The sequence below is a fragment of the Dermacentor silvarum genome, chromosome 7 (assembly GCF_013339745.2).
Source record: "Dermacentor silvarum isolate Dsil-2018 chromosome 7, BIME_Dsil_1.4, whole genome shotgun sequence".
NCBI lineage: Eukaryota > Metazoa > Arthropoda > Arachnida > Ixodida > Ixodidae > Dermacentor > Dermacentor silvarum.
This window is the reverse complement of record NC_051160.1, coordinates 29,561,046-29,581,091: the sequence shown is the minus strand read 5'-3', so window position 1 is coordinate 29,581,091 and position 20,046 is coordinate 29,561,046. Positions and strand designations below refer to the sequence as shown.

The 20,046-nt window shown below is 45.9% G+C and overlaps 4 protein-coding genes across 5 annotated transcripts in view; 2 read left to right on the top strand and 2 right to left on the bottom strand.

Annotated features, from left to right (window-relative positions):
- Nucleotides 1–41: 41 nt before the first annotated feature.
- LOC119457839 (trafficking protein particle complex subunit 6b) lies at nucleotides 42–4,421 on the top strand. Its single transcript, XM_037719594.2, has 6 exons — nucleotides 42–138; nucleotides 303–364; nucleotides 470–587; nucleotides 676–759; nucleotides 2,508–2,601; nucleotides 4,276–4,421. Exons 1-6 carry the CDS (start codon nucleotides 58–60, stop codon nucleotides 4,308–4,310), a joined length of 474 nt encoding a protein of 157 aa, XP_037575522.1. The 5' UTR covers nucleotides 42–57; the 3' UTR covers nucleotides 4,311–4,421.
- A 408-nt stretch (nucleotides 4,422–4,829) lies between these two features.
- On the bottom strand, nucleotides 4,830–12,519 carry LOC119457838 (protein ARV1). 2 transcript variants are annotated; one of them, XM_049670498.1, is made up of 7 exons: nucleotides 12,384–12,519; nucleotides 12,171–12,338; nucleotides 10,412–10,531; nucleotides 10,156–10,288; nucleotides 8,808–8,874; nucleotides 7,183–7,325; nucleotides 4,830–5,122 (listed from the first exon to the last, which is right to left on the bottom strand). In XM_049670498.1, the coding sequence occupies exons 2-7, from the start codon at nucleotides 12,261–12,263 to the stop codon at nucleotides 5,019–5,021; spliced, it is 660 nt and encodes a 219-aa protein (XP_049526455.1). In that variant the 5' UTR covers nucleotides 12,264–12,338; nucleotides 12,384–12,519; the 3' UTR covers nucleotides 4,830–5,018. The 2 variants fall into 2 exon arrangements, with proteins under 2 accessions (XP_049526455.1, XP_049526454.1); XM_049670497.1 differs by having other exon boundaries at nucleotides 12,369–12,509.
- On the bottom strand, nucleotides 12,396–12,797 carry LOC119457840 (ubiquinol-cytochrome-c reductase complex assembly factor 2). The gene has a single exon (XM_037719596.2). It carries the CDS (start codon nucleotides 12,795–12,797, stop codon nucleotides 12,396–12,398), a length of 402 nt encoding a protein of 133 aa, XP_037575524.1.
- Nucleotides 12,798–15,367: 2,570 nt separating this feature from the next.
- The window catches only part of LOC119457836 (ninein-like protein), a 486,287-nt gene continuing 481,608 nt past the window's right edge, over nucleotides 15,368–20,046 (top strand). Inside the window, 1 exon segment of the mRNA XM_049671015.1 lies at nucleotides 15,368–15,900. The gene's annotated coding sequence lies outside the window, so the exon portion shown is untranslated.

The window sequence follows — 20,046 nt, the reverse complement described above, 5'->3', positions numbered from 1 at the left end:
GCACATATAATTAATATTTACATTCCGCGGTCTGCATAGCAGACGACGAAAAGAAACATGGCGGACGACGCGCTGTTTGAGTTCTTGTTCATGGAAATGACAAACTCTATTTATTGCCACGACGACGCTGCGGAAAGGGTGAGTGCGCCGCGGCGTCCAGAAATACGTACTTCAGCTTAACGAGATAAGTGTATCGAAGAACGACGCTTGTATTGCGCGCTATTAACAACGCCAGGTGCCTCCCCCCCCCTTGGCGTAGTATTCGTAATGCCACAGTCTTCAAAAAACTATCTTTGGCGCAGGATGCATCGGTCACCAAGCTGGAACAGATCGGCTTTTCAACTGGATATCGATTGGTTGAGAGGTAAGATGCATTGGGCCGCCTGTGTGAACCGCGTCCATTTGTTCAAGGATGCATCCACGGAAGGACGGGCTTTTTTAGAAACCGTTTGCGTTTGTGTGCGCACAGGCTCACGAAAGACTGGCCACGGTTCAAGACCGAGCTGGACGTGATAAAGTTCATTTGCAAGGAGTTCTGGTCTGCGGTGTACAAGAAGCAGATCGACAACCTGAGGACGAACCACCACGTATGTTACAGGAACTCAGTTGCCCTGTGAGAAGCGCATAGCGTTGTCCACAATTTTAATTCCATTTGCCTTGTTCCCGGATACACAGGGAGTCTACGTCCTGCACGATAACAAGTTCCGGTTCTTGACGCAGTTGTCCAACAACAAACAGTACATTGAGATGGCACCCAAGGTAAGTTTTCGAGCCTTGTTGACTTGAAAAAGAAACGTTGCGCCTTATTAGGGAGTTCATTACGGTTACCGTTCGTCGTTGTTGAATTTGTCGATTTGGTGGATAGAGGATTGGGTTAAATGTGGGCAGGGAGTTCCAGACAGTTTTGTATAGATCCAGGGATGCGGTGTCCCGATTAATTCCCTCAACCCCATAAAATTAGGGAAACTGGATTGTCGAAACCAGCCTTCCTAAACAGGCCATTACTCTAAGACGGGTGATCTTCCTAAGGGAATTCTAAAACTCCAGGTCAGGAACGCGCATCATAGTAGTTCTACTGGCAGCTATCATGTGCCACAAATAACCTCTGCGCTCAGGCGCGCCTAAAAGCTTCCTTTTCCAATTTTTCAATGGATTCACCGCGACCACTCGGCAGCTCCTCCGTAAGAAGTGTGAACAAAAAGAACATGCGCATATACTGCTGTTTTAGGTATTTTGACAACCGTGAAGGGGATGTCGGCATCAAATTGTGCCGCTTCCCTTCAAGACTGTGGGGAGAAACCCGGCGGCTGAAGGTGGATCGTCGCGGTTCGGCCCGTCAAGAGTCGTTCTTGCGAATTTCTGATGAACTAAGACGCAAACGCAAACTTAAAAAAAGGATAAAAAGAAAAGAAAAAAAAAAAACACAAGGCAGCATCCGTGAAAACGCACAATAAAGCGACAACTGCATAAACACGCGTGATCTGATTCCCGCTCTTGTAAATTGGTTTGGATAATTGTTGAGCAATTCTCGATCCGAAACAAATGCGCAGTCGTTGTTATGTGTCAAATCTAGCTTCGTAAGCACTCCGCGTTGGGCCTTTGTACGCACTGTAGTTCTTGTGCATTAATAAGTTAACGTGCAGCTCCTTTCTGCGCCTGGATCAAGACGCGACTGCTGAAAACGGGCTCATTCATGCCGATGCTCTCTCGGGTTTAGAACAGAACTAAGGCTGGAGTGCACCGCAGCACACATCGAGTATTCGCAAATTAGCACTTCTCTCGCGCACGCTAGCACACATTTATTCAGTCTTGGTGTTGAGTGTCAGCTGATTGCTCTCTGTTATGTTTCAGCAGTGATGACCTCTCACACTGGAGCGCGAATGACAACACCAGACTATGTTCGAGGTACTTTGTCAACGGAGAAAAAAGCTCCATAATCATTCAAGTGGCCTTCCAACTCGCCAAAACCTCGACAAATGTGATGAACAAGGCACACTCGAAGTATACTGAAGCTACAAATGATAGTTGAAAAACGTTTACGGCCGTATTTGCCCACTTAAGCGGAATAAATTATTTATTTGTTAGCTTACTTTGAGTTCGACGTCGTATAGTCTCAGTTGGTGATCGTTCAGAGAACGCCCTTGTGCCTTTCTCCGGTTGTTAAGCCCCTGGAAGGTCCTATTGTTAGATTATAAACCTCCGTAGCAACCTGGAAAGGTGAGCGTGTACCTGGTTGTATCAAGTTTGGACTGATGCTTGCTGCTCATGGGTAAATCATGGCAATATATACTATTGCCATTGTTGGCCGATGTGATCCACTTTATCGTGAGGGCAAGATAATTAACAGGAAAGGTGAAATGCACTGAAAATGTACCCGTCTTGCTGCCCTAATAAAGGCTGCTGCAAATGCACACAATCTTATTTGCATTGAAGGTACATGACCTACTGAAAAGTCATTACATGGTGATCAACCATATTGAAAGTTGAAAAATGTGCCGTCCTTGCAGTACTTGGCATTTACGTGTGGTCTGATTCGTGGAACTCTTGCCAACCTGGGCATCAACAGCATTGTGACCGTTGAAGTCACTGCCATGCCTGCGTGTAAGTGGCTGCCATTTTCTTCCGCTTGCTTTCTTGTACTTAAAGCGCTGTCGACTTCAGAAAAAGCTCTTGAAGTGTGGGTTTTGTGTAAATGCTCAGTTTCTGCACAGTTTGTTGATGCAATATACCCTGAATAAAAGGCTGGTGTGCGACCAACACATACCACAACAGAGTTAACTGTGCATTCCAGGCATTGCAGTGTCCTGTAAACTTGATACACCAACTGTACTTCATGATGTGCACCCAAAACGTGAATGAAACATGGCTCTGTAACATAATGGCAGTAGCGTGCAACCTCGTCGGAATGCATGCCAAGCACAATAATGACCCTGGGCTAGTATTACGTAGAACTATTCCAATCTGGTGTTATTCTAAATCCACCATTAGCCCTCTGCGACAGGTCAGAATGGCTCGAGGCCGACCATAATGGGGGGCCCCGAGCCATTTTGACCCATCACAAGGGCTAATGGTGGATTTAGAATAAAAACAGATTGAAATAGTTTTACGCCACACCAGGCCACACCAGGCCTGGTGTGCTCCAGCTCTCTAGCATGCTAAAGACAAACACTTAATCAGTTTAAACTGATAAAGTACTCTTTCTACACTCTATTTTCATTAACTTTGCGGTAATAGGTCGGTTACTAAAAAGAAAGTCAAAGTTTAATTTCTTGAATGTTGTAACTTGTACTAAAGCCCCAATGCCAGTATGCGAGTGTGATGTCAGGGATTTCAAACAAATTTTTTTGCGTTCAGGGCATTGTAATGTAGTAGAAGTTATTGAAACCATTAAGTTTACACAGGTCTTTGGATCCTTTAGAATACAATAAAGTCCATCAGAGTAAAGAGCTGGCCTAGTTGGTACAGATTCATTGTTAAGGAGCACAAACAGATGGACACAGAACGCCAGCACTTGTGGTGTCTGGCTGTTTACACTCATTAACAATGAATAAAGTCCACCTCGTAGTTAAAAAGTTAACTAGGCCCTAGCATACGCCATCAAGATTCACGACGTCAAAGTAAGCTGATCTGGGAACGTCAAGATGGCATTGCAGTTTTTTTTGTTCTTGCATCACTTTTGGCTTATCCAAGCCCATAGTAGCGCTATTGTTACACTGAATCAAAGTTTCAGTTCCTTACAGCTTAGCAAACAAATTTGAAGTTACCAATTAATTACTGTACTGATTAGCACGTTCACCGTGACGTGGGTCAGGGCGGCCATTCCCCCTGTGCGGCTGTGCAGCGCTTTTCTGCAGTGCACAAGGCAACATCTTTGCTAAAAATCAATGGAGAGCAAAATTCTTGTTGCTTCTGATTCGATGCATCATGCTGCCATCTCTCTGCACCTTGAGGAAGTTTCAAAGGAGCACAACTCGCTAATGACACACCAGAGACTCAAAATGCACCAGAGGAATATGACAAGTGACCCATCGGTGGGTCACCACAACACAGGAATCAAGATTTCAAAAAGTGCTGCCTCAAAGAATGTGTTCATTTTTAAGTTAAATACCATTCCACTGTTCTTTTTGGTACCATTGTACTCCTCGATGACCACAAGTAAAGGGGAGCAAGTTTTTCCAATTTTTCTTGACGTAGAATTGGGGTTAAACGCGCACATTTTTATGTAAGGATGCAAAATACTACATTTACTTATCGAGGCTACCTTTTACTTCACAGGCAAATTTCAAGTCCAGGCTGCACAAAACTCGTGAAGAAGTCGTCAAGTCTTTTCATCCTTGTACATCGGAACTTGTGTTACATATATGTCAGTGAAGGTGTGTTTACATAAATTTCTTGTGTGCTGTTTTCTTTTTTCATTCTTTTGTATTATTCACAGCAACTAAAGCAGTGTTCACAGAGAGGAATTCTCGCAGGGATCACCCACAATGTTGCGTGCCACCACTGAACAGACACATCCGCTAAGGCTTGGTGCTTATCTCTCCCTAGCCATGGAGTAGCCTTCGTAGCTATGGGTTTTGTGGAACAAGTTTTTTTGCTCTGAAACAAAGTTTCCTCTAATCCCACGGAGAATCCCCATGGGGCTGCGCTGCCCGTGACGTTGTGACATGGACGTCACAAATTGTGACGTCGTCACTGACAAATTTTTCACTTCATTGAAACAAATTGGACCAGAAAGGGTTAGGACACCAAGAACAGACTTCTTTAACACAGCATAACATGTACCTTTGGAGAGACCGTGTTGATGATGTAAAAGAAGACACACATACGACTTGTAAGTTAACAGTCCACTATATTTGAAATGATATGCTAGTCACTAAAATTCTTGACAGGTCAACAATGCATCTGAAAGGAACACTCCCGGTCTACTTCATCAATCACTGAGTGGCTCCGCGTGCTTCAATGGTAACTCCACTTGAAGACGCCTTCGGAGAGACATTGAAGGGCTGGTCGGCTACTGTTCATGGCCACAGGAAGGGTGACATCCAGATGTTCAAGGTCCGCTGAAAACTGTAGGAGGCAAACACGATGACCGCTGTCTGCAGGCGTCCCATTCCAGTAACGGCTGCAAGTCGCAGAAAAGCCCGGTGAAAATGTTAAAATTTTTTATAATGTCAAACACATGAAAGCATTACAAACTCTCAACTGTACTCCGTCTTGCCAAATCCGTGTAGTGAAGCTAAAGCGATGACATTCATGCCAGTCAACCAGCAATGAGAGCCGGCTGCGTGTGCCAGAGAATTCAGAAAGGCCCGCTGACAGTGGGCTATTAATCCTTCCGTGAAGCTTCCATTCAGTCAGCACTGCAGAACTTAGGATGCTTTGTTGAAAAGGCCTTGAAACCCTTTGAAAGCAGCGTAAACACAGGAGGGAAACCAGCACGGACTGCCGGTGTCCCTCACTCTCTCCCACATGTACAAGTTGCACAGTTGTCCAGCTGTTCCAAGTCATTTTGCGAAATGGAACGTGTGTGCACTTGTGCGGGCTTTAAATTTTTATACAGTTAAACCAATTATAACAATATTGAAGTGCCAAAAAAGTTTGTTATAAATTATAAATGTTATAACCGAGCTGCACACACACAAAAAAAAGCAGACGGTACAAACAAACATCGAAACATTATAATTAGACCAAAGGAAGTACATGCAAACCAGTTTTAACCATACTCACATGTAACAATAAGCAGCTCTGACACCATGAACTTTTGTGTGTGTTCTATGCTAAGATAAACTGCACACTACAATGTTCCCATGGCGCATGAGTCGACTGCGCCGACGTCAAAGGGGTGGAAGGAAAACCTTCCACCGTGCAATGGTGCGACTGTGATGAAGGCATGCAGTGTGCGGTGGCGGAGCACAAAGGTGGGCATGGCGGCCCGCAGGCTTTATTTCAGTTTTTTGCCAAAGATTTTGAGTTCGGATTTTCTTTCGGCATACACACCTAGTAGCAAATCCAATTTTTCTATAACGCTGCATAGGAGCATTGTAGTAAGTGGTTCATTTTACCACGAAACACACACCAAAGTTTAAGGTGCAGTGGATACTTATCCTATATGTTGTTAACACCAGTACTGTTATAAGTGGATTAGACTGTACCATGGTTTCTAAAATGGGAAGTTTACTGGGTCCACGCTGATCCTCCATAGAAATCGGGTCACATAATTGGTTTCAAGACTGTATTAAAAGAAATGCAAGGGTTCTCAAGGAAAAAAAAAAAAAATTCCAGGACTTTCCAGGGCCTTGAGAATGTCCTTTTCAATTTCAAGGGTTTCAATGACCTGTGCGCACCTTGTTCAGGGCCTCTTTAAGTGTGCTTAAGTGTTCTCTCTTTGCGCAGACAATGGCACCAAAATGTAACGTCCTGTTTCTGTTCCGTTCATGAAACTTAAGAAAATCAAAAACGCAATCCTTAGCAAGCAGATAGACATTCCGTGTAAACCTTGGTAAGATAGAGACCCAGATGGAGATGAGAGGGAACAGTCAGGCTATGCCACAAATAAATGTGTCCGATTTAAAACTAGTGGCCATCCAGAGAAGTTCAGCTACACAGTCAGTGACCGCATCACTGCTTCATTATCATTCAAAGCAACTTAACAGGTGAGGTATAACAGTCTCACCTGTCATGGAAGTACCTTCATTATATCTGATGTTCGTCATAAGCATATATTTGTTACATGCTTATAACGGCGAGAAATGTTTTGGATTCACTTCGTTATATCCAATAATTCTTTATACTGAGGTTCATCTGTATGCAACCAAGCTCTCTTCTGACATGATCTGACTTTTAAAAGATTAGTGAGCTTTTTGCACCAAAGAAATTAAACAACACGGAGGGGACAAAGCTATCTGCAAGTCATAACTGCCTTGATACAGAAAATGCTAACAGACAAACCTACCGCCAATCGTACTACTTATCTGCACTAGTTGGTAATCCAAAGCTTAAAACTTTCAGCACAAAAAAGAAAAATGAGCTACACAAAGGCAGATGAGAACATGTGCTTGCAACTTTCGCACAAAAAAAAGCTCAAGTAATGAGCAAATACAGTTCTCAGTGTACACGTCTACTACACAGGCATGCAACAGTGCATAATAAAGGTTGTTGATGAATATGGCGAAGGACACGTACCTCTACAGGCTTGCACCTGGGAGAACAGGAAGAAGGTTGCGAGGAAGAGCTGTGACTGATAGCGGTCGCACCCCCACAGGTTGGCGGGGAGTGCAAGCAGCTTCCCATAGCTGCCCAGTATTGCGGCTCGTGCCAACAGTGCCCTGCCAATGCATAGGATGTGGCCAAATGACAACAGGTCGTGCCAACAGAATTTTGCACACTGCTTTTAGCAGACCAGAATGCCTTCAACAAGAGCAAAAAAACTGAAGGCTGTTTGCATAGAACTGCAACTGAAAGGAATTGTGATAATAAGTTCAGGTTTCTCTTGCAGATGGAGCCACTGAAATACGCAGATGAACTTGCACTAGCAAGGCACAGATATATTTGTTATATGGTGAAGCCTCTGTGTTTGCTGCAGCGTGGAATTGCGGTGCCACCCAGCATGCATTCTATGAATTATAGCTGTTGTCTTCGCCAAGATTTTGGAGCACACCTTTGCTTCTTTTTCAACCTTTTTCCATTTTTCTTTTTGCATTATCAGACATATGACACGTAAGAAGCTTCAGACAAGAGGCCTCATGAGCCAGTGCAAACACTAAGCGTAACTTGCTAATGCAAGTAAAATGCCAGCTGAGCACAAATCTCTGAGGCACATATGACACACAGAAGGCTTCAGACAAGAGGCTTCACAAACCAGCAGAAACACTAAGTATAGGTATGGCTTGCTATGTAAAAAAGAAGCAGTGACGAAGCTGTATGTCCTTTGCTTTTTTTTATTATTAATGTTCTGATCTACTGAAAGTAACGGATTACCGACGGATAAACATTTCATACTGTCATCTGTGGAACATAAAAGATAGCGATACATAAGAGCTGTCTACATAGTCTATAAAAGAGACTTTGCAGAGGCGAGAGTTGACTGTCCATTTTTTTAAATTTAGACTCTACGTCGGGTTAACACTGCCAGCACAATATACAAGCAGCACAAGCTAGGCATTCCTCTACTTGTTGATTTAGCGGGAGATTTTTTACTCTCGCATTACAGCAAAGCTATGGGGCTGTGCTGTGTGGACCGCCTGCACCCGGCCTTTGAAACGACAGTTAGGGGAAGCAATAGCTTGCCATCCATGATCACCTTTGCAACTAATAAACATAAATAACAATGTCAATACTTTGCATAGTTCCACTTGTGCAGCACTTTACACTGGCCAACAAAGGAGCACTCCCTATAAATCATGCCACTGAGGCGTCGCAGGAATATTATGAATACCCACATTTTCCAGAACAATAAACGACTGGAACGGGATAACAATGGCGGCCATGACAAAATTTATTAATTGACAGAATTTCAAAATGTATTCTCTGTCTTAATAGCTTTGTTTTTATTCTGCCTCATAATACAGTATGTTTACAAGCATAACACGTTATGTTTACATTACACTTACAAAATCCATTTCGTACTTGTGATTATTTCAGTTATTGCACTTCAGCCACGAAATATTCAAGCAGGAAAAAAAAAATCGCTCTTCATCAATGTAGCCACAATAACCCTGCTTTTCTTTTTTAAAGCATACTGAAAAAACAAAGTGCAATTATTGCATGAGTCTACAAAGTACTGCACACATTAAAATTCATGCACTCACCTATCACAAAGGCAGCGTGTACACAGACTTGTGAGCAAGATGACCATTGCAATAAAGACTGCATTACCTAGAAGAACGACACAAACACACACTTGAGTGAGTATCAGATGACTCGGACAAATTTACATTTTATTCTAAGAAAATTTGCTATTGGGCTATTGGTACATGCTATTTAAAATACAAAACAGCAAAAAGGACAAAAAAAAGGCACACTATTTCTAAGTGCCCCGAGTGCACACCTTTTGGGGGATATGCCCATATGCACTTTACTAGTGATCTACTTTTAGACACAGCTGCACAAGCAGCAGCAACAAACTCACAACAGCAGAGACTGACAAGCCGCACATCGTTTTTAGATCACAGTGACATTTTCAGTGACGTTGCTATTGCTGATTTAATAATAAATTCTGGGGTGTTTTTACATGCCAAAGCAACAATATGATTATGAGGCATGCAGTAGTGGGGGGCTCCACATTAATTTTGACCATCTGGGGTTCCTTAACATGCACCCAATGCACGGCACACAGGCGTTCATTGCCGCTTTGGCCTGCTTCAGAAACTATACCGAATAAGCCTGCTTGAAGCAGGCGCCCCTATGGTACGTGGTATACTGCACTGCAACAAGAAAGCGATGCAAGTGCATTACAATTTCTTTTTTGCACACATTCTTCGCAATTTCGTGCCACGCCATCTTTCAACCCCCGAAGTTCTGTTTGCTAAGAAAGCTCTAACTTTTCGTGAAATGCAGCATAACAATAATAAAATTGGAGAATGCCTTCCAAATTTGGAAATTTTATAAAAAAATTCTGGAGAGTTTGCAGGTACACAACGATGATAGCATAACAATGGACAGACAGCTGAAGCGAGGTTAGTTTAAAGCTTCTAACTGCTGTTGCAGTTAGAAGCTCTAAACAGTAATTAAAAAGAAAAGAGTAGGTTGTTGCTTATTACTAGATAAATTGGAAGTAGGAAGAAAGGTAAATTCCTGATGCTGAGACCTGAACTACAGCCAGAAGAGAATTCATATTTAAAATGTGAGGTTCAATGGCCCGAAACTGCACAGCAAGTTATAAGGGGCGCCGAAGTGGAGGGGTCCGAATTAGCTCTGATCAGCTGGGGTTCTTTAAGCTGCACCTAAATCTGTGTAACACAAGTGTTTTCGCATTGCAACTTCCATCGAAATGCGGCCTCCGTTAGCGGGAATCAAACCCAAGAATGCCATAGATAGTGGGATAACTGGAGCGGGCATGACGGGTATCAAAGACAGGGAGACAGGGTAGTTGAGGAGCACGAACAAACAAAAATTTTCAAAAAAAAAACTAAATAAAGAGAGATTGTGAACACCTACTAGCAATGAGGAATAGGCAGATGATATAGAAGTGCCACTCCAAGTCGTAACCAGCCTTGTGCGTCTGTTGCCTTGACATCCAGAGCTCCAGGGCTTCGCCGAGCAGGAAGAGCAAGGCAATCTTCCAAGGCCTCTGTCGAAAAAGGGGGAAGAGCGGAAAGAGTGCTACAGCTTCTGGAACACACGCAGATAAGACAGTTCGTCTTCTCGAGAATTTCTGCAGAATGATAAGACACAGCAGGATCCGTGCACTTACCGCCATTCCAACGTTGAAGATGATGTGCCTGTATGCCTCCAACTTTTGCAACACCGCGTCAATCAGGACGATCGAGAACTCCATCTCAATGTACTCGTCAACCACATGATTGCAACGGGACTGTAAAAGAATGAAAGAAAACAGACAAAGCATAATTATAAATTGGAAGACATCTGGGGGTGGGGTATTCTGTAAGTGTCCACCTAGTGGACACTTACATTACCTGCTGCTGAAGTTCTGATTGGCTGGGCAGAGGTCTGCGTGAGAAGGAGACAAGGGCGCCCCCAGCCAATCAGCACTTTGGCAGCAGACGAAATGGACATGTCCGCTAGGCAGCCACTTACTGAATACCCCCCACCAGGACTGTCAGTGGCAATGGACGTGGAGAAGCAGCACTTGCCAGGCTAGTCAGTTTATAGTTAAAAGAAAAATGCATCTTAAAACAGACAACAGACCACGAGATGTAGACTCAGAATGGTTTTCGCAGGTGTAGCCAACATACCGCTGGTCGTTCCTGTGCCTGTCTGGTTTAAGCTATGTTCTTGCTGGATGCGGGGAATGTTCCTTCTACTAAGCAGTGGTTATTACCACTTCCCTGGATGGCATAAGTTGGCATGTCTATCCTGACAAAAAGTATAAAGTGATGCATATTCCTCTCATAGGCATGTGTGCACATAAATGTGCAGCCAACTAGAGGAAGTGCCTGTCGCAGTAGCCAAGTGGCTATGGTCTCGTGCTGCTGGGCTTGACGTTGTGGGTTTGGTCTCACCTGCAGTGGCTGCATTCTTATGGGGGCAGAATGCAAGAAACGCTTGTGTACTGTGCATTGGGCGCACGTGAAAGCACCCCAGAATTTAATTAATTTTGATTTAGCTTCATTAACTAAGGGAGGCATCGGTCCTCGGGTGGTTGCAGCTCAGTTTAGGGGTCACATGTCGGCGTGGAAGAGAAACTTGGCGAGTTGGTACTGCTACATGTTTGAAGGGTAGTGCTAGAGCTGACATGGAACGAAAGGAAGACACAAGACAACCGGACAAAGTGCTGACTCTTGAAAGTCAGCGCTTTGCTTTCGTTATGTGTCAGGCGTAGCACTACTTTTCAAACATCAAGCAGTGAAACAAAAGCGCGACCAGCGAAAAGCACATAAAGAATACGCTGGCCATGTGGCAGTACACTTCTTTATTTCACTTTTTTTTTTTTTTTCTTGTACGAGTGGTATCTGCCAAGAACTTTTCACTGGGTGGTGCAGATGTTTAACACAGTTGGAATCTGGCCAATCCGGTTGGTAAAGAGACATGCAGTGTGTCACAAGGCCCATTGATTAATCAGGACATCACAGGTTTACTACAAAATGCATAAGAATGCATAACTGTGTGATAAGGTGGCATAATTTGGGGGTTCAATTTTCTCACTGAATGAACAGTATGGCCCACTGTTAAACAGATCATACAATTAATGATATATAGGGCTGCAGATAATGGTTTTTTTTTTTTTAAGTATAGATATCCGTCTAATGCATCGTATAAATCACTCTTTCCTGATGAAGTAGCGTCTGCATCCAAATACGACTCGTATAACAGAACACATTAATCGGGTCCGCTACTTTGTTTCATCGTGGGAGTAGCATGCCAGCGGTCGTATACGCGCCAGCAAAAATCTGTTTTCTCTCTCTCTCTCTCTCGTGGGAGAATAGGAGGAGAGCTCCTCTGTGCATCTCCTCTGGACTCTGCTTACAAGCGTGAAACACTGGGATACTCACGCATCGGGACAACTTTAGCAGGTCGGGACCGTAGCTCTTGTACAGCTGCTGCTGCATCTCGCCACAATGAACGCAGGCGTAACTCGCCTTCATGATGGTCACGCGTTGTGGGCTGTCTTTTCAGCACTCGTGACACTGGGTAGCTGGACACGGGACAAAGTATTGCTTCTCTCTCGCGATCACCGTGCTCGCGATCACCGTGCTCGCGATCACCGTGCTCGCGATTCACTTCTTGCTTTCCGGAGGCGACGATTCGGGGATGTCGGTCTTGAAGGAGAGCCTCTCTTTCAGATTTTCCAGCAGCGATTTCTCCTCTTTCGCGCCTTGGGCAGTGTGCAGGCTATCGACGATCACCTTGGCGCACTCGGCGCGCGTGAGCCCCAAAGCAGACGACGCGGAGATCCTCGGGTACTGCCTGGCGTACCGATCAGAGGCAAGGGCACGCAGGCTGTCCAACCGACGTCCGCACTCCTGAGGGTCCTGCACGACGGTCTGCTCGCTCTGCCGGAACTCTTCGGCCACCTTACGCCGTACGAACTCGCCGAGGCATTTGCCGCTCCTGACGGGATCAACAGGCCAAACGCTGCAGATTTTCATGAATTCGCGGTACAAGTTGCCCCCTGCCATTTGCGTGTGCGGACATGAGCAACGACGCGAGTCGATGTGGATTGGATTAACCTGGATGGGGTCACGCTCGCCAGCTTCGCCTTCTGATTATGGCCTCCGAAATTAAATATGGTAGTCTTGGAGGCTATGCTCTGACCCATTGAAGAACTTTGAAACAAATGCACTTGTAATGCCCTTGCTATCTTTAAAACTAAAGGCTTTTAAAGCCATCGCATAACAATTTTTTTTTTAATCGTGGGTTTCCAAGTGCCAGTCGTATGACGACGCTGTCCTGCGGCTTCGTAACAGACGACACGCGGGCGACGGACGAACGATACACCGCGAAAGATTTGTATTTGTGGCACAATCAGTGAAGACGAAAACATGTAACGATGAGATTAGACGTTCACGCAAAAGTGACACAGAAAGAACTAGAAGTGAAGGCGTGGGACTGTGGAAGACCGCAAATACGTCTGAATGCCTGAAACATTGCAAACATGGATATACCGTTGGAATCAAGAGCCGTTAGCCTGGGACATCGGTAATCTACAACTCGTCCACCTTTGCACCTACTTTTCTTGTTGTTTTTGCTATGGCACTGCACATCCAGTGAAAGGGTACGTTGTCCGTTAACATTTGTAGAAGTTTAAAATGTAAGGCAGTTCACACCAGCAGAAGCTGCAACATTTAAAAAGCTATCATGTGATCTGACCTTGAATTGCGCAATAAGCTAGGCGCTAGAAGTCGGCACTTATTTTCACCTCATCACCATCAGAATAAACTCGTTCTATGACCACCGGAAACATATTTGTGCACACTGAAAGACCACGTGGTCAGTGTTCGTGCATGTGCAAGGTGTTGGTATCTTGTGTATTGTCAAGCCCCCTCCACAAGATCGTTACCCTTCACTAGCTACCGTATCTACGCAATAATTACAGGCACATTCGAATGGTTAGCACCGATTGCAAGCTGGAGCGCGGTGTAAAGAAATTTATTTCTTTCTCTATGCCCGATGTGTTTTGCATGCTTGACTTCGACCTCCAGCACCTCCAGAATCTAAACCGCACTGCGAGAGCGTCTTCGAAAGCTACCTGTCGAATGTGCCAATATTTATAGTTAGTTAAGTGCTTTCCAGGTCCGAAGGCATCACAGAAAGTAGTGACACATGAACAAAGACGTATGTATACATAAATGACGTACATATTTGCAGTGTATGACTGTAATGTGCAGCCAGTGGCGCACCGACGGGGGAGGGGGGGGGGGGGTTCGGGGGTTGTAACCCCCCCCCCCTGAGGCCGACCTAAACCCGCCCCCCCTCCCCCCTTTTGTTTAACCCTTTCTCTTTCCTTGCGCATTTGAGTACTGCAACTAAGATGTAAGACGCGCAATCGTCTGCACACTCGCAAAAAGCGCATTTTTTGACAATTTCCCGTGAAGCAATTGAAATTAGTGCTGTTTAGATGGTACTGGCAAACTGTCAACCCCCCCCCCCCCCTCCTCCCCCCCTGGCAGAGATCCTGGGTGCGCTACTGTGTGCAGCAATAAAGTTTCACATAGCGTTTTAATCACGGCTGTTTTGAAGCTTGCAAGGGAAGTGTGGTTGGCCTTAAGGGCCGGTCCCTTACAAAATGTAGGAGGGGTCCCTAGTCCGGGACCCATGTGGATTCCGCGGCAGCTCAGGCACTAGCCACGAGGGCTATTTGGCCCTATAGTAGAGCAGCCGAGCTGGGCAGCGATCCCAGCTCTCTCGGGTAGGAAGCGGATGGGTCCAGGATAGCAGCGATGGAAGTATAGGCAGGTAGTTTCCTATCCGGACTTCTGCGTTCTGCACCAGGCAATAGTCTTCCCGAGTAAGTTGCATGATGCCTCATTTGTGGGTGGATATTTTAACAGCTAGCGCAATGATGATTGGCATAAAGTTTCAAAATAAATACCCACTCTATGGTAATTTGGAGATAGCAGGGAGAGGACTTCGTCCTGCAGTGAACATATATATATATAGGCTGGTGATGATGATTTTAACAAAATGATCAATAGGCTATGGTCATCTATGATCAAAATGCACGCCGGGCGGGCAGACAAAGCTAGACAAGGCAAGAGAAAGAGGGTTAGATTTGCTTAGGTGCTTGGCGACGTTGCACCCTTTATTTATGGTCTTTTATTTCTGACGGGTACCCATAGGCGTGATGGGTACTCGTAATGACGATAATGATTATTTACTGCTTTGTCCTCGTAGCTATGCTGGGTCATCTGCAGGAAATTTCAAAAGCGATGCTGATAAACACATGGCCTCCGAGACTTTGCGACACCAAATCTCGAAGGCTATGTTTTGGGTTCCGAGATTTTAGTCAAGGCAAGCGCAGCCAGTGCAGCATATTGTTGCCGTTCATTTAGTTCAGTTGTTACAGTAGTCTAAACAACAAGATCACACGCTTAGCAAGGTCATAACCTCTGCAGTAAAAGAACAACAGTAGATTTGCTGGTGGATTAAAAAAAACTAAAGAATGAGGATGTTTGCGGTCGAGTTTCTTACAGTGTCCGCTAGGAGGAAAAAGACGTCGCAAGTGGGTGGCGCACCTCGGCGTTTTGTTTTGACGTCTAGCAACTCGCGTTGACTCGCATGTGTATGCACAGGTGTCCGCTAAACAGCTGGGCGAAGCCGTGTGCGTGCATGCGTGCCGCGGACAAGTTTTTCTCGCATTTCGCGCGCAGGGCTAACCCCCGTACTACATCGGCAACGGCTCGCACGACGACTTTCGTCTCGAGAACGCGCAGGGATTACTTCATCGACTCGTCGCCTGGAATGTCTCGGCGCACCGTACGCTCGTGGTCGCCTTTGCGATGGCTCGCTTTCTAGGCATGCAGCCTTCGGTATCGTTTGTGCGCTGTTGAAGAGGAACGGCGGGCAAATCTCCCTTGCTGACCGACACACCGCCGGTTCTTCCGGTTAAGCCTATCGTGCGATTTGACAGCCGAGGGAGCGTGGCTAGTGAGTTGTGTGTGCGCGTTTGCTTGTGGTGCTGGGGATACCGTGCTTTCGGCGTCCGTGTGAAGGTTTTGTTTTTGCGGGGATAGCGGCTTGACATACACCGTGAACTTCGTCCTCTTCATGACCGCCTGAAAGGTGAGTGAAAATTCTGTTCTTGATGCTGTCGCCTGCGTACAGAAGTTTCCGATGACGTTTGTATCGCAAACTCGCAAACAACGTTTGTGCGCTTGGGGTATGAGATAACGCCGGCCCATATGCACAGGCTCGGGGCTCATCCACGTAGCGTCAGTGGCGATTTGTGTTCAAGACTGCGGCGAGGTTATCAGTTTTAAAACTCGAGTTAGCAGACGGAATTATGTGGGCACGTACGAAAGTGCTCGCGAGCGTGCTTGTGTTGTTGTGGCCGAAGTTTCGATAGCTGAACCAATTGGCTGAACCAATTTGCATTGGTTTCTGTCTTCTGCTTCAAGCCAGAATTCGTGTCAGTTTTTGTTTTTTACATGCCTTCTGCTCGGTTCAGTTTAGGCCGCAACACCGTGCTTGTTTGAGATGCATCGCATATGCCGCGATTTCCGGCATTTGACAACGCGTGCGCTCATTCCGGTGTGTGCAGTACGTGGCCGAGATCTTGACGGTGACTCCTGGGCCAATGCCTCCTTTTTAGAAGAGGCATTGCCTGGGCTTTAGCTGTTTTGAAGCCGGTGTTGGCAAGCAGTTCGCCATTCATTATTTACAAATGAAACGGTCTTGTTGATTAACGCGTCCGCGGTATAGTAGTGAAACTGCCATGGCCACGGCGTATCTTGTCGTTATATAGAAGGTTGGTGAAAGCGTAATCGAGGCCCTTTTTCGACGCACGATCTTGATCGACGGCGTGACTGAACTTCGCGGCGACTCCGAACGGTCACGCTTCGACGGTCTCCAATGCCAGTGGGACCGGAATCTGGCGGCCAGTTTTCGACTAACCTTGGTTGGCGCGCCGCTGTTCTTGGTGCAGTTATCTCGTGCAAAGGAGCTGAGGGCGTCGTTGGTTGGTAGGTTTTGCTGTTTTGCATTGGTCGACAACATTCCATCTCACAGCGGTGGCGTAGCAGACGTGGCGAGAAAGCCTCAAGTTTTGACAAGACGTACGACTCCGAAGTTGAGGTTGCGCTTTGTTTTGATAGCGGCTGGTTGCACTGGTTGTCCGCATCTGCGTCAGCGTTGGCTCAACTGCGTGGAGATCGTCGTGACTCCCCCCCTCAAGACTTTAGCCACATTAAGAAACCAGCCACGCGTGAGACTTGACGAATCGTTTTGACAAAACAACGCCCATGTTTTCTCTGATTTGCGCGGCTCAACAGGGTGGGTGCGCGCGACATCGTACTGCGTTTTATTTTTGGGGACCGATAAAAAAAAAAGGGCCGCTTTTCCCGCCAACCCATTCATTACCACCGGCCAACTCCTGTTCTTGATCTAGTATCTACTTTTTCAGCCGTCTGTTTTGGTTTGTTAGTTCGTCACTCAGCCGCCGGGGCTTGCACGCTGCGGTGTCCGAGGCGTTGCACCAACCGGTTGTCGTTGCTCGCGGTCGTGTCGTCTGCTTCTCTTCCTGGCAAGGCGCCCGCACCCTACGCAGCGTTCGCTAGCCCAGGAAGCGCGACGTTTCTTGTTTTTCTTATTTGATTGCAACAACCTCCTCTTGTCGCGTCGCTAATTGCAGCCTACGCCTCCCCTTGCCTCGTCCTCGGCTCGTCTGTATCATTTCGCGTGACGGCGGCGTCTTTCTAAGACCCTGGCGTTTTTTCTAACAGCGTGTTCACAGTTTTGAAGCACACCGTTTGAAGCGCGTTTTCTGTTTGTCGTCTGTTCAGTTGGTTGCAGGTTGTTGCTGTCTGACTGCGTCATTAAGGGAGAAAGAAAAAAGGGCTGGTAGTGCGCGTTATTTTGTGTTCTTATCGTATTCGTTGCAAAAAAAAAAAAAAAAAAAAGTCATTTCTGCTATTAGGGGTGGTTGCCCTTTAGGCAGTGTCTATTCTCCCGGCAGACGGGAGAATTACTGAGACGAATTTCTCCCGACACTCACTTCCTATTGGCTCTCGGAAGGTTAGGTTAGTGCACACCTACAGTCTCTGGGACACACCTGCAGCAGTTCTTTTTCCCAGCAGTTTGGTTGTCTCGTGACTTCCGAACGCCAATAGGAGGTGAGTGCCGGGAGAAATTCGTTTCAGAAATTCTTCCGGCTGCCGGGATAATAGATTTCGCCTACTCTGTATACATAAGTCTGCCACGATACCTTGCTAATACTGCTGTAAAACTGGCCACACGCCTTATCGCGTTTTACTCGGTTTCGAATTTCCGATCGCGCCTGTATCAAAAGTAGTGACGCATGTTTGTGCGAATATCACATACATTGTCATAACACATCTTATATTCACATTCCATCGGCCTACTCTTGCTCCAAATAAGGCATGCTCAGGAGTATAAATAACAACGGTAGTCTTGGACCTCCCATGTGATCAATGAAACCGTAACGGTTCCGAAATTCCAGTGCCCTATTTTGACATGTACGTGTACGAGTTCCAACTGCTTCTACAGACTATACACATATAATGAATTCACTCGGAATAGAAGCATTTCACGAGAGAGAGAGGAGAAACAGGAAAGCCGGCAGAGTACCGTGTTACTATAGTACCAGTACGGTGTACTTGAAAGGCATTCTAGTATATTGTAGTGCTAGTACCTAGTTGACCTTGTAGTAGGTCAAACAGGTGCGCGTCCGGTTTGTTACCCTGCGCAGGGGGAAAGGGGTTAAGGGATAAAAAAGGCGGAAATAAAGGGGAGAACGGCTTAGGTTGCCGCTTCGTCCGGAGGTGCGCATCGAAGACACTGCGGTTGGTCACTGAGATCCGTAGATGTCAGTCTCTGAGCTTGAGGTATTGGTTCTTGGCATGGAGCATTTCGCAATATACTCGGAACACAGCTGCCATTAAAATAGATGACAATTTTGACAACGAATCTCGACATTCTTTCTTCTGGACAACATGCGAGGCATAGAGCAACATTGGCAAGGTCTAACGTGATTGGCTGTTGAGCGTAGGCGTTATAAGGGGTAATGAAGAGTGGGCGTATGCTCCTGTATGAGACTTTTCTTTAGTTACGGAGTATCACTGTAAAATGCTTTCTCGTTCTTTTTTTTTATTGCTAAGCACTATGACTGCGATACATGATGGTTATAGTAATCAGTTACCTTAAACGCAAACAGCGTTTGCGTTTATCCGTACGAACTTCCCTTGTTGTTGAGAAGATAGCGGTGTCAGCTGTTGCCTGTCGCGATGAATGAGTCAGATAAATTGTCGCAAGTCTGCAGATATATATTTTTCTTTATTTCCTCGCTCATTGTGAAGGTGTTTCCATTGTGTCGCCGACGCGTCTCACACCCTGCCTTTTGTTCCGTCGTTAGAGGCAGCAGGTGTCGGTCGCATCTGAAAGGTGTTTGATCCAGTCTTTCGCTCAATGCATGCGCCCGGAGTCGTGTCTGTGGTTTGCTCGATAAAGAAAACGCCATCAGTGCGTTGACAAAGGCAAACACGCTTCCTCGTGTAAATGCAGGTGGCGGTCGAACCGCGACGTTGCTTAACGTTTTTTTTTTTTTTTTTCATCCCGTATATCGGAGCGCATTGTGAAGATTGGCTGAAAGTTCGAATAGTTAGAAACCGCGCTCTGGCTCTATACTCTGTAGTTAGAGGCGCTACGAAAATTCAGGTTTGTAGAGTTTCAACAACAGGTGGGCCTAGATGACTTGCCGGGACTCTATAGGAATAGCGCAAGCGACATTGAGCATTCACGGAATCTCAGACAGGCATTACTTCTTTTTTACTGATGGCAGATCATCATCAGCGGCCTGTTTTACGTATAGGTCTCTTACGGCCACCTCCAATTACTCGTGTCTCGGGTCAGCTGAGTCCATCCTACTCAATGTAAGCAACTCAAATGCCGCATATATTCACTGATCGCATGTGAACATGTGTGGATCCCATATAAAAACCCGTATGTCCCGTTATACCATAATGCCCCATATGCTGTAGCACGAGGTCGCGGGATCGAATTCCCGCCGCGGCGGCCGCATTCCGATGGGAACTCCCGTGTACTGTGCATTGGGTGCACCTTAAAGAATCCCAGGTGGTCAAAATTAATCCGGGAGCCCCCCACTACGGCGTGTCTCACAATCAGATCGTGATTGTGGCACCTAACACCCTAGAATATATATGTTTTGTTTATGCTATATGGGAACGTACGTTT